The sequence below is a fragment of the Sander vitreus genome, chromosome 17 (assembly GCF_031162955.1).
Source record: "Sander vitreus isolate 19-12246 chromosome 17, sanVit1, whole genome shotgun sequence".
Taxonomy (NCBI): domain Eukaryota; kingdom Metazoa; phylum Chordata; class Actinopteri; order Perciformes; family Percidae; genus Sander; species Sander vitreus.
The window spans coordinates 2,596,539-2,611,211 of NC_135871.1; the positions used below are offsets into that span (position 1 = coordinate 2,596,539).

The 14,673-nt window shown below is 42.1% G+C and overlaps 1 protein-coding gene across 1 annotated transcript in view; it reads left to right on the plus strand.

Annotated features, from left to right (window-relative positions):
- Window positions 1-2,375: 2,375 nt before the first annotated feature.
- ncapd3 (non-SMC condensin II complex, subunit D3) overlaps window positions 2,376-14,673 on the plus strand; it is a 47,892-nt gene continuing 35,594 nt past the window's right edge. The window contains exons 1-6 of the mRNA XM_078273835.1: window positions 2,376-2,638; window positions 5,803-5,972; window positions 6,796-6,958; window positions 7,839-8,005; window positions 10,484-10,648; window positions 10,737-10,798. Of these exons, the coding sequence (XP_078129961.1) occupies window positions 2,587-2,638; window positions 5,803-5,972; window positions 6,796-6,958; window positions 7,839-8,005; window positions 10,484-10,648; window positions 10,737-10,798 (779 nt within the window). The 5' untranslated portion in view covers window positions 2,376-2,586. The remainder of the gene's footprint in view (window positions 2,639-5,802; window positions 5,973-6,795; window positions 6,959-7,838; window positions 8,006-10,483; window positions 10,649-10,736; window positions 10,799-14,673) is intronic.

A 14,673-nucleotide genomic window follows, 5' to 3' on the forward strand; every position in this document is an offset into this window, starting at 1 on the left:
ATGCCGTTAATAACGCCGTTAATAAAGCCGTTAATAACGCGTTTAACTGACAGCACTAGTTACTTTTAAAAGCAGGCGTCTCTGTCAGAGACTGAAGTTAATTATACAAAAACTACCTCTGACCATAAAGCCAATCTCTGGTTTATCAGTGAAGTGTCTGAACTCCACTGCAGACTGGATTCTCTCCTCACAGAGTGACGACTGATTCATTATGAACGAGTCGGCAGGTCATCGGCAGGTCATCGGCGTTACACGGTGTTAGCGTATACTATGTAATGTCTGTATCGACTTGTACCGGTCGTGCAGCCACGATGGTCCGTGCATTGTCATAGACACATGCAGCCTCTTTTCTGGGAGTCCTTGCGTGTCCGCGCAACCGACACAAGTCCACAGCACTCCGCTGCGTGTGTGTATGAGGCCATCTCCACCACATCCATCTGTGAGGTTGTCAGCTTTGTGTCTGCCTGGCTCAGAGCGCCGTCCAGCAAAAAGCCATGAAGCTTAACACGGTCTCAAAAGTTAGCTTTGGCTGCTTCTCGCTTGCCATGATTCCTCTGCTACCAGCCTCTGTCACGTCCCGTGTGGAGCGTAGTGAGCGCGCAGCTGAGAAGGCAGTGTCGCTGTCAAATCTGTCCCTGGGAAAAATAACGTTGCGCCGAATTGAAAAAGGAACTACGTTTCGTTACCTAATTTTCAGTAGTAGCGCGTTTTTACCCAAAAAACTAGTTGCGTTACTTTGTAACGCGTTACACCCAACACTGTCTGATATAGAGTAATTGATCCCGGAAGTTCAAATCTGTGAATATTTTTCTTTCTTTGCTCACGTTTATAAAACAGAGGGCACGGATTATGAATCTGTGTGAACAGTTTTGAAAACCGAGGGAACAGATTTTTATTCTGTACGCACGGTTTAGTTTTTTTTTCTCAGTTGACCCCGGGGGGGGGGGGGCTCCGTAGGGCTCAGGTTGAATGTGGGCCTGAACTAAGATTGGAATTCATTAGGTCACAAATCTTTCTTTACCAAAAAGAATGGTAAAGCAAGAGTACGAACTATTAAAGTGTGGACGATAGAATGCCCACACACAAGATAGAGACAGATGGAACTAAATTGTGGAGATAGGCAGAAATATAAGAAAACGTATGTTAAGAATCTAGACAATAGATGGCTTGTTGCAACACTGCCTGAATCAAAAATGAAATGAAGATTTAGAACAGATCGCCTTTCCTCCTAACAAAACAGGTTAGACCTTTAGAATGTGGGCTTTCAAAGGTTTGTGCGTGGACAAATGTTTGGGGATAAAAACATGAAATCTTTTGAGCATCTGTCTTCACAATACGGTCTAACTCATTTGTTTAGATTCTTCCAAGTGAGAAGTCACCCGTTTGGTGTTCTAAAGAAAGAGATCCATTCAGGACATAAATCCACTGATAAAAATGTATACTTAAAATGTATGACTGTGGAGTTGAAACACAATTTCTTAAAAGGTTTGTTAATACAAGCGAAGAGAAACAAATTGTCAATATAAAAAAATAAAAAGCGAACTGTCATGCAACATATCTCCGGCCGACTGGGAACAAATGTACATAAACATCTACAAAACAACTCAAACTTAGTGTTGGAAAGAATATCCCTTTCATCCGGTTCAGTGTGTGTGGAGCAGCTTTCTTTTTTTTTGGGCAGTTCTGCCTTTATTTAATAGGAAAGCAGAGAGATACGAAAGGGGAGAGAGGGGGGAAGACACGCAGGAAAACCATCACAGGTCAGATTCAAACCCTTGTCCTTCTGCGTTGAGGAATAAACCCCTGCATATGTGCACCCGCTCTACCAACTGCGCTAACTGGCCACTGGCCAACCAATTTCTAATGAAAGCTCTGTTCCCACTTCGGAGTTAATGGCTATGGACCTTTTTCACGGCAGACATGTTGACATGTCATAGTAGGAAAAGCAGAAAAGTAGTTATTTTTTTCTTAGAATTGGGTTTATTTGTAATATCCCTTTTTGCTGCACACTGGGGTGAGGGGGGATGAGCAGGTGGACCTCATTGCGAAGTAGATGTCCATGTATCATTGGGGAGAGTGGAACTGAGAGAAGGAATTAAAGAGGGCTAAACAAAAGAGAGGGTGTGAAAAGGAAGTCAGACACTGGAGTTAACCTGAAGTTAGGAAAGATGTTACTTTATTTCTCTGTCCTCTAGGGACTCAGTTAAACTGTGTGGATTTAGGTTAAATTACTCTTTGTGCATTGTAAGAAAAACATTTTTCTGGCTTATGTAAATGTGGAAGTCTTGAGACAGTGAAGCATGGTTTCCTAGAATGTAAAAAAAAAAAAAAAGTACAGTGCAGAAAGAAAAGTATTCTTTGTTAGACTGGCTGGACTTGAGGCTTTTTCTGATTTGTCTTGTGATTTAATTTGTCTGATTTGATACTAGACTGTATGTGAGAGTCTAGTTCAAACTTTGACCTGTGGAGGGCAGTAATACAATAGTTTACACGGCCGGAATCCTAGAAGGATAAGAAGAAGACATTTTCACTGCGCATGTGTGAAAGTCTGTAGGTTCGGGCGGGCTGATTCAAAATATAAACAAGATGGATCTTATATCTGCGCTGCAGTTTCTGAAGTTAAATGAACTTCCAAAAGGTAAATTATGAATGTTGTAAACGTCCTTTTCTGTTGTAACGTTATCGACTGACGGGGATTTAATAAATTCGGATATATCAGGCCGCCCTGGCTGTTTGTCAAGCAAAGTTGATTGCTAACGTTAGCTATTTCCCGGGTTATGCGTCCTGTACAGTAAGAACGGCACTCCAGAGTCCCATTCACATATCTAGCAAATTACCTATTGCCGCCTGCTTTGGAAGCAAAACGCCTTTTTAAAACCACCTTCAGATATTATACCTGAATCGTTGCGAGCCGGTGGGGATTTCGGCATGCAACTGTCTAGCTAAATGTTAATATTATGTACTTCTCTTACAAAATTCCCTCACGTGTCCACGTTCGGACACTTATTGGCTAACGTTCGGTATACGTGCAGTTTAGTGTCCCAAATTCCCCATACAATGTCCTTAATTATGAATCTGCTAAACCACCTGTGCTACCCTAACCTTAACCTGTCTCAAATAAATAAGACCCTCATCATTTGGGACACTCAGTTTTTGGAAAATAATTTGACACTAAACTGCACGTAAGCCTAAAACTAAAGTATAAATTCTTACCTTTTGTAACGGCATATCGTTTTAATTGTTTATTTTAGCTTTTACTTTACAAGAGCCGGCTAAAGTACGCCACCTTTTTCACGGCAGACATGTTGACATGTCATGGAGGGTTTTCACGGCGCGTCATCAGACCCAAACTCGCCATGTTGGAGGTACTCGCATCACAACAAAGCACAGGCACTGAAGTAGATCCCGAACGGCGTTAAGGAAAATGGTTAATTATTGCCATGTTTTAGGTTGTACCAATGGGTCAGACCGAGAAAAACATTTGGAATATTATCGACTTCCAAAAGTTATTAAAATCCAGGCAGAGGAATGCCAGAAGTTATCAGAGGAAAGGAGGCGCTTGTGGTTGGCAAAGCTCAACCAGGATCTACGAGGGAAAAATCAGTCTTGTTTGGTCTTTGAATTGAAAAAAAACAAACTATTGAGAGTCACTTGGCTACATCTTGAGTATGACAATGATATCATACAGTTAAGGTTAGGTTGATTAAAGACGTTATTGCATTATTTACTTAGGCCTTCACAACACAACGGTTGTTGATGACTTGGTACTGCGTCTCCCTCACCCATCCACACACCATCTGGTTATAAGCCTCCAAACCTTTGTAGGATTTAAGGTCTTCCGCTGTGTATGGGCTCGGCGAGAAAACCAGGTAGTTGACTATATCGGGATATGCAACTGAAGGAAGACTCACTGGGTCACCATGGATCCAAGAAGAGGGAGCCAACTTGTAGGGATCTGCACTGCCAGTAAACCGTAATTTCTCAAAATATCGTGCCTTTTTTTGTGGTCCAAGTCCTTCCATGCCTTTGCATCTTGGACGCGTTTTGATGAGCTTTTCTGTTGTTTAGACATAAAGTATTAAAGTATCCAAAGTGCACAATACTCCATTACTCCATTCAGTTGTTTACACAGAGTGCCTCCAATATGGCCGCGCATCCAGGTTACCGCCCAGAACGTGACGTCGGTGAAAACCCTCTATAGTAGGAAAAGCACAGGTGTGTTCAAACCCATATATGATGGCTGCGCATTCCACTTAGGAGAGGCCCTGGTGTTGTGCATGCTGACTCACTGAAATAGCTTACTGGGACACTTGATGGCATTGAGCCATCATTAAGGTTATCAATTTCAGCTGTGCTTTTCATACTATGACAAGTCAAAAAAAATGTCTGTGAAAAAGGTCCATTAGCCGTGCACTGCCCTTGGCCATAACCGGACACCCCTATCTCCTCGCTGTAAAGTTGAAACACTGGCCGTTGCTGTTTTTTCGGGGGTATTATACGGTGGCCCTGAAGTGCAAATCACAACAGCAAATAGAAAAACGCAACAGCAAATCATAAAACACAATGGCAAATATGAAAACACGACGGCAAATATGAAAACACGACAGCAAATCATAAAACACGACAGCAAATAGGAAAACACGACAGCAAATCATAAAACACAACGGCAAATAGGAAAACACGACAGCAAATCATAAAACACAACGGCAAATAGGAAAACACGACAACAAATAGGAAAACACGACAACAAATAGGAAAACACGACAGCAAATCATAAAACACAACGGCAAATAGGAAAACACAACAGCAAATAGGAAAACACTTCAACAAATCATAAAACACAACGGCATTAACTTCTACCGGAAAAGGTAGGGCCTATCTAGCAGAGGACGGACCCTCCTGATTGGACAGACGGACTGTCTCTCTGTTAAAAGTAGGCACGTTTCTGTGTTTTTCACCTCTCCTTCCTGTTAAAAGACAGACAGTCCGTCTGTCCAATCAGGAGGGTCCGTCCTCTACTAGCTAGGCCCTACCTTTTCTGGTAGCCGTTGTGTTTTAAAATTTCTTGAAGTGTTTTCATATTTGCTGTCGTGTTTTCATATTTGCCGTTGTGTTTTCATATTTGCCGTCGTGTTTTCATATTTGCCGTTGTGTTTTCCTATTTGCCGTTGTGTTTTATGATTTGCTGTTGCGTTTTTCTATTTGCTGTTGTGATTTGCACTTCAGGGCCACCGTAGTATTAAGCATGGATGTATTGTTATTATTATTATTATTATTATTATTATTATTATTATTAAGTCCCATCAATGCTGTCAACACTACCGGATCGTCATTCACAATAAAATGACATGCTTCAACAACTCTGAATTATGCAATAGAAGCTCCTTAATTTCCAGTACAGTAAAAATAGAAACTTTTTAGAGGGAAAGATCGTCGCCCGAGTGTTCTTACTTCTTTCCCTTATCAAAGTCACTTTCGTGTAGTGATTAGCTAGACGTGTAAATGTCCATGTACATATATGAAAATGCATACGTAGATTGTTAGATGGGTATAGATCAATTCTGCTAGCATTTTTGGTGATGACTGGGAAGTGCGTCCAATATGCCCTGGCCAATAGCAGCGGGTGGTGTCCGAACGTGGACACAGTGAGCTACTGTATTTGGGACACGTGCAGCGGTAAATTCGCACACCTGTCATTGTTCTGAGAGTGAATTTGTCATAAATTTGGTCATTATTTTTTTTTATTAAAAGCAATTTATCGCCCTCAGACACTTACCTTACATTAACTGTTGCGATTTCCAGCCTGGGTGGACGCAGTGTGGGACCTGGAGTTCACAGAGAGAACACCCCTGGATGAGAACATAGCGGATGAACTCGCAGGCAGTGGAGCCCAGGCCTTCAGAACCCTGTACCAGTGTTTACTGGACCACGCTGCTGACCAACAGTCTGCAGGCAGAGATGGAGCTTCGCAGGTAAAACCTTCTGTCCTATGCTCCAGGGAACAGAAATCACGATACGGGGAGTTCATTGTCAATTTTTTTATTTATTAAGCAACACTTACAATACAACACGAACCATGTTCTTTAATGACAGTTATAATAGAAAATACATAATTGTTGCAAAGTTTAAATGCATAACAAAATAACCCCTCAGGTTGTAGGAAGGAGTTCAATATAGTGGAAACCTGTAAATAAAAAGTATTAAACTGGGTTTTTCTGGCTCGGAATGAGCAGGGAGGGGGGGGGGTCTGGGGCTCCGGGGCTCCTCCCCCAGGATATTTTGAGCGTAAAAGACTTCAATTCCTGCATCCTGATACATTTTTAGTAGTGATAGACCGATTTTATGCGGCTGCATGCGCTGACAAATGACATTTTGTGATGACCTGATTATATCATAATGTCTTATAATATGTCAGCAAGCAATGCATCATCAAGGCTGTGTTGTAGATGTTGATGAAAGTCTTTCACCCTTGCACAGTGCACCATATGCACCCATCCATATGATGCAGATTGCACACATCATTTGGGTGATATGAATGTAAGGTGATTGCAGAAGTGACACTGATCTGTGTTTTTGTTCATTATTTTTAAAGAAATGGCAGAGCAGATTCCGAAAACAAATCCAGTGTGGCAGGGTTTACATTTTTATTATGTAAATTGAGGGAACAAAAGCAGTATCGGCTCCAAATATCGGCTTTTTTTATATTTTATACTGAAATGTACTGAAGCTAGTGGCTCCCTGAAATGTCCCCTGTCTGGGCAGTAAGCACAGTCTGTCTACCATGTTGCACTGCAGAGTATCTGGGCAATTCTGGGGGAGAACGAGGTGTCGATCGAGGGTCTGGTGGCTGTGCTGTCCTTCTTTGTCCTGGCGGGAAAAGCCAAAGCGGCCAACGTCCAGCAGAGGGTGAGCGGGCTACATGCTGCCTCACTCTACCTGCTGCTGCTAGGAATCCCAGGTGAGGCACACACACACACACACACACACACACACACACACACACACACACACACACACACACACACACACACACACACAGACAGACCTGCAGGTGCGTCGGTGTGACCAATGAAAATATTTTTAGTCACACTTGACAGATTTTTGGTGGCATGTGCGACCAAAATGGTCCCACTCAGCAGGAGAGCTGCCAGTGCTCTAGCCAGGACTAACTTCCATCCCATTAAGAACAAAGACAGAGACTGGCTTTTTTTATTTTTTAAGTTTGGCCCATGTCCCATCCGCTAACATGGAGGGGGTGGGTATTATGACCTATACCGTAGCCAGATACCAGGGGCGGGGTCGAGATGTTTTGGCACACTTATACAGCCAATGCATCAACCTCCTGGGGGTTTGGTTTTTCACTCGACTGCTTGTGTGTGATTCAGACCCATTGTGTTGTATATTAACAGTTCAGTAATGAAAAATACTTTGAACAAAAACACTTTAATTTTAAGGATTGTATTGGTTTCGCGGATAATGTCATACTAGAAATTAGATTGGATTATAACTCTTAGGACTTAAAGATATGGATAGTTCATTGCAACTTAGTAATCTTATTTTCGTTGCACTGGCTATTATTTCTATTAGTAATAAAAACATTGTACCGATCAAGTCTATTGCTGAGATCTAGGAACATAACATCACTAGAACAAAGTCAAGAGGTCGCCAGAGCCAGGTGCAGAAAGAGCCGGAAATCAGATCATTGAAACGCCTTTATTTTGAAGTGAAAGTGAGAGCGAGCTCTTTCGAAATGTTATGGTGAGTGCGGTGAACTACAGTGAGTATAGTAGGTTAAAGGTCTTCTATTAATGATGCATAACCCATTTTATTGCTTACAGGGAGCATCGCCAACAAGGTTTTCCATGAGGTTTTCTTGGACACGTGTTCTGACTTGACCTCTCACTGCTGGCCTCAGGACTGTGGAAAGAAGCGCAAGAAAGACGGCCTAAAGAGTTCTCAGGCAGAGGGCAAACGCTCCAAACCACAGAGACCAGACACTCCAGAGGTAAAGTCCTGTATCGGAAATCACATTTTCTGTCTTGCCTTGAACAAATTGAATTCAACCTTCTGAGAATATTATTATTATTATTGGTATTTTAATTGGTAAGTTTTCTTGGGCCATCCTGTGACATTCTTCGTTTAATCTCCGTTTTAGATTGTTTTTTACTTTCTAGTTCTAACATTGCTTTAGCACTATTCCTCTGACGAAATGAAGCATGTTGTCTCTCACGCTACCCCTGAAGCTGGCACTGAGGAACAATTGATCGCCAAGTAATCTTTTATCTCCGACGTGAGCCATTCTATATTTTCTGGCTCCTGTCAAAAGGAGGAGTTAAGGCGCCACCTATAAGAGCACCTTTTCTCACTTTGAGGCAGCAGGTCTAGGCACACCCACGCATGGTCAGAGATTATGATATTTCCTATCACACAACCTATAGCAAAGGGAGCCAGTGATTTGGACATAAAGTCCATCGTAGAATGTGTTGTGCGGGAAAAAAAAAAAGTATAGTCTCTCCCAGCTAGGTTTAAAATTCTCCAGGTATCAACCAAGCCTAAAATCTTGTAAATCCTCCTGCGACCCGTTACCGGATAAGCGGACGAAGATGGATGGAGAATTTGTTCTTGCCCTTATATTTCAGCCAGAACCATAACTCTTCAGTGTTTCCCACAGGTTGATATTTTACTTGTGGTGGTGGTTGGCACAGAATGTGACGGTGCGGCGGTGATGGCTGGGTTCAGTAATAAACTAGTCAAACATAATGGGCTCCATAATATAACCATAATAAATAACTAGTTACATGTTAAACATATCGGACTAAAAGATGATAAAGATACAGATAAAGTGTAGCCATGATGTGCTTTGTCAGTTAAATGTGGTTGGTTTGTCAGATGTTCTGGTTCAGCAGATAAAATGCCTGATAACCCGGAGCCCAAATAGGCTATTATACGTATCGTTAGGCTAACTTAACGGTAATGCTATAAATCATACAGAGAGTTACGTTATTAAACCTGGAACTTTCTGTATGGATCACACTATTTCCTATTAAATCATATAAGACTAAGGCTATCTAAATCAGATTTTTATTTTTTTTATTTATTTATTTTTTTCAGTCATCTTCTGAGCACATAACAAATACAAAGTGGTGATGACTAAACGCAACTAAATCCCAAATACTCCCAGAACAGTCCATGTGCACCTGAACAATGCACAGTTTAACTCCCTTAAAGTTTGTCTTTTTTGTCCGTAATCCGTTCTCACTACCGAGAGGAGGACATAAGTAAAACCAGAGTAATACAAAAGGAAATGTGTCCAAGTAGGATCCCAGCCGGTGTCTCACATTAGCGCCAGTCCGTGCAATAAGAGAGCCGTCAAATCACTCCATATTTTCTATGAATGCAATTGCCTTTCGGGGGCATTCAAATGGTCTTAACTCCAGCCTTGGCTTCTATTTTAAGTTTGGCAGGATACAGGATTTGGAATCTCGCCTCTCTCTTTCATGAAGCTTTTTCTTACATTCCTTGAACCGGTCGCGCGCATCTGTGTCGCTCTGGAGAAGTCTGGAATTAGCATAATGTTGTAATTCTGTCAGGATAGCTTGCCCTTGCCTCGCCAGCTGGCGGTTCTGTGTGCACGCATGACCGCGATACAGTGTCTGGTTTGTAATTTGGTCACTAATTCAATTTTATTTATAGTATCAAGTCGTAACAAGAGTTATCTCAAGACACTTTACAGATAGAGTAGGTCTAGACCACACTCTATAATATAGGACCCAACAATTGTAGTAATTCCCCCAAGAGCAAGCATTTGGTGCGACAGTGGCGAGGAAGAACTCCCTTTTAGGAAGAAACCTCGGCCAGACCCAGGCCTACCTCTTGGTAGGCGGTGTCTGACGGTGCTGGTTGGGGGTGTGATGAACAGTGGCAGTAACGGTCACAATAAAGATAATGGAACAGTGACTAGAAATAGTAGTCGTAGTAGTTCAGGGCACTGCAGGGCGTTACAGGATGTAGCAGGGCACCGCAGGGCGTAGCAGGACACTGCAGGGTGCCGCAGGGTGTAACAGGGCATAGCAGGGCGTGCAGCAGGACCACGGCGACAGCTGCAACCATGATTTTGGTGCCACCTTAATCCAAGGAAACATGCTGGGCGAAAAAAAAAACCAAAAAACATAGGGACTTCGGGGAATGAGCTCCACAGAGCTAGGTTAGTAACAAGCATTTCTGGGACATGGATGCACACAAATGGAAAGAGAGAGGAGCTCAGTGTGTCAAAGGATGGAAGGAAGGATAAACAACTGAGTATGTTGCTTTTGACGTCATCAGTGATTGAGTGGACACTCTGGGCGAACTCTCTGGACGGCCAGCGGTGGTCAATGGAACATCACAGACAGGGAGCGGAACGTTTAGGGAGCAGCAACTGTAGTGCTACTAGAGAGTAGGGGGTGTCTGGAAATGATAGTGTACATGTCTCTGTTATCTTCAGATGGAAGTGGATGAGGAAGAGGAGGAGGAAGAGCCGCTTCATTTTTCTGGCCATGACTTGATGAAGATCAGAGATGCTGTGGTTCTCCTGGTCCAAAGCCTTCTCAGACTCCTGCAGACATTTTCACTCAAAGACCGACCACAGAGCGCCAGCAACTGCACACTGGTAACTAATGATGCCATCTTCACACTCCATACCACATTAGTGTCTTCGTGTGTGGGCAGTTAACCTGTTGCTTTCCCCCCCCCTGCAGATCTTTAGCAAGCTGCTTTACTTCGAGCCGGTCGTTGGAGAGATAACCTTTGCTGCTCGACAGTGAGTTTTCTTCCTTCTCTCTTTGTCTTGTTAAAGAATGTATCCAGGATTTGGAAGAGTGGACAGTTGTGTTTAGTGGTGTCACGATTTCAAATTTAAATCGGAAATGATTTTAGATTTTGTCTATCGAAATGAAAAGCAGGGTTGGCGATTCCCCCCCCCAGTATTTTTATTTTTTTTCTCTCTTCACACCCACTACTTGCGCAGGTCTGAAGGGAGAAAACACAGAGTAGCTTGCTGGCTGGTAGCATGTAGCTAAAGACACAGGGTATCATCGGCTTACTAGGGGTCGACTGATACCGTTTTTTTCAAGGCCGATACCAATTATTAGTAGTTAATGAAACCGATAACCAGTATTTGGAACTAATATGCATCTACAGTAAAAATGAAAAACTTAAAGTCAATTATGATTTTGTAATGTTACAAACTCCAACACAAAACTGTGTTCAAAGGCTTTAAGCAATTATCTATCTAATAGAGCGAGATGTATCTGTATGTAGGGCTGCAACTAACGATTATTTTAATAATCGATTAATCAGTTGATTATTTTTTTGATTTAATCAATGAATCGGATAAAAAAACAAAAGCATTAATTTACATCAACTCAATACATACTTGCATACATACTTGTTGTTTTAGTTAATAGTTGTGTAAAGGTAAGTAACATACACAGTACAGTAAGAGTGCACACACACACACACACACACGCACACACGTTCACTTGAAGCTTATTCATTAAATTATTACCATCATTGTAGTAAGTGCAAGTTAAGTTCATTTGTACACCACATTTAAACAGCTTAAGATGATGTTTAAGAAGTGCTTAAAAAGTACAACACACACAAATATGTCAACAATAACTGATATGGGACGAAGCACAGAATATATACATGACAATAGATTGAAAAATGAATGGGCCAAAAAAGGCGAGTGAATAAAAACGTCTTTAGTCTTGCCTGCTTTACTACTGTTATTAACGAGCTAACGCTAGCTTGTCATGCTTGTCAAGCTGGATAACGAGTAAACACAGCAGCACCAGAAGAGGGACGTTACGTTCCTCACTTCAAAACGGAACAAAAGTAGGATTCTGTAGTGACTTTACCCTGCTGTTGAACTCCCTTCCTCCTCATCAAGGACTCCAACATGTTTACGTTTTTAGGAGGTGCTGAACCGTCACCGTGGTGCGACTGTGCCATGCCATGTCGCTTTTGCTTATCTTGCAATTAACACGTTTTCGATTTCTGTAGTGTGAAATGCTCCCACACCTTGGATGACTTGGGTCGAACTGATTTCTCTGCCTCTGCCGTGTGTTTCAGAACAACGTTACGGGTCTCTCCGGTCTCTCTCCGTATTTCCTTTACCCCGCTCTGCTCTTTTTAACGATTCGTTGTTGCAGCCCTATCTGTATGTATGTATGTGTGTCTGTGTTTGGGGGGAAGGTAACCTGCACGCCACATGCAGAAACCCTTTACAACAGTGTGTGGGGGGGGGGTTTACCGCGGGGTGTTACCGCGGGGTGTTACCGCGGGGTGTTACCCATGGATGTATGAAGACAACTGGATACAGCGTTCAGCGGGAAGCCCCGTTCATTCCAATGAGAGTGCTCAAAAGCGCATAAAGCAATCATGGAGCTCGGATCTTCCGCGTTGACTGGCCCATGACATCACAACGGACATGCGTGTGTTGTCTTAGCAACCGGTAGCAACATGCTCGTTCATGAGCTTCTCTCTCGTGTCTCTTACAAGTGGCAAACTCATGAACTCGCCGTTTTCATTTTCTAAAATATTCACTGACGTTAAACATTGTGTTTTCGTTGTTCCCGATCGTTTACATGATTATCTAAATAAACGATGGATGTCTTTAGACAACCAAGGAGATGTAATCATTATGTTATCTATTAGCTAGCCAGCAGGTTAGGCTGCAGTTTCGGGAACAGAGCTTCTCTTAAAAACAACCATGGCTTCATCTCTCATCCACGTTACAGGCTTTACAGCATACATACCATGGATGTATTAATAGAACACATGGTGAATTACAACCATTAGCGTTAGCATTATCCATTATTACGGCTACAGGACCTCGGGAGAACAGTCATATGGGCATGTGCAGTGCAGTCTGCTCGCGTCCATTATGCGCGTTCATCATGCCTAGTTTAATAACTCTGAATTTGGCTACTAGTAAATGTTAAAAACCCTTAAGTGTTCGGGCTGGTAAGTTGATGTACCCAAAAAAAAATGATCCGCTGAAATATAGAAGTGTCTTTCGCCATGCAAAGTCTCTGTGAAAAGTCTTTTTGGGCCATTGGGTGCAGTTCCACCCTTATCTGCTAATCCCATAGTGGCTTTAAGAAATGGCGCTCTTCCTGGGGGCTTGGGGTTACCGCCATGACTCTTTTCCTGCTTCCAACGTTAGCTACATGATTGCTATGTATAACCCACGCACTATATAGCATTAAATTGCTGTGAGCTGTAGCCTACATTCACTTGTAAACGGAGGCAGAACATACGTAATCTCAGATTATTCCTTCACAGCGCCGTGCAATGTGAGCTGAACCGGGCAGACGCAGCACTTTTCATCAGACTCACCCTGGGTCGGGTTAATTAAGTCTACTGCTAACTTACAACACCAATAACATTACTGTTGCCAGAATACACCCGCAAATCCAATCCTACCTAAAATCAAACCTAAACCTCTCTCTGCACACACACACACACACACACACACACACACACACACACACACACACACACACACACACACACACACACACACAAGCAGTCCGGTTCTGGTGGTTGATTAACACAGATAGGTGCTGATTAGCTCTAATAACGGGCCGGATGGGTAGCACACTGCCATGAGGCTAATGTCTGATTATTCCACATTTTTATTGTGATATTTTGTGATTACATTCTGAATCTGCAACGTTCTCTGTCAGGTAAATGTGGTAGTACGATGTCTTTCTCTGATGTAGAATTCCACTGTAAGTCAGTAGTCCTCCTGTAAGTAATGTTTGGGTACATTTTGGTTTTGAAGAATTCTACAAGCAGCAATACCACAGGCCAAGCATATGGGCCCGTGCCAAACAGGCACATTTTCAATGGGCACTGTACTAGTTTAATACATTTGAAACTTTCACCATAAAACACCTTAGAAAAATGAATAAATAACAAAATAGTTTCCTGAAGTTTTACAAAGTAAACCAAGTAAACATTAATCAAGACTGCTGTCCCTGATGTTTGATAGAAATACTACTATGCTGCACTTTGTCGTCTTTTCTTTGAGAGAGAGAGAGAGAGAGATTGAGAAATTAAAGTTGGGGTGTAATCATTATGTTCACTCACAACTACATGTGAGAGGACGTAAACTTGTTATTCAAAAAAAACTACTACTACTTATTTCTATTAAACTAGATGAATGTTTGAAACGGCAACAAAGGTGAGTGATTTTTCTCTGAGAACTGTAACCATCTACAGTCCATGTAGACCTGCCTACTTCAGGTTTTTCTCTAGTCATTTGGTTATAGGCCTAATGAACCAGCAAATGGATTTATGGACGTTTACTAAGGCGTTCAAATTAGCGGTGAGACTCAACATTATTGTTGGCTAAGGTTGCATATAACGTAAAAAATATGGATGAGCAATGTTCCATTTGCAGGGTGGACCACGCATGCTTAAAGTCCGTTTTTCACTGGAACCAATGTTATTTAAAGATTAAACCTTTAACTGTCGCTCCACATTCATTAAGTCCTTTAATGCTAATGGTCTAGAAACGTTAGTTACTGTAACACTGTAAGCTTATGCTATCACCACAGTAAAAGGTCATTATTTAGGCTTTTTAAGTGATATATAACTGGGCAGACTTATAGTAGTCAATAT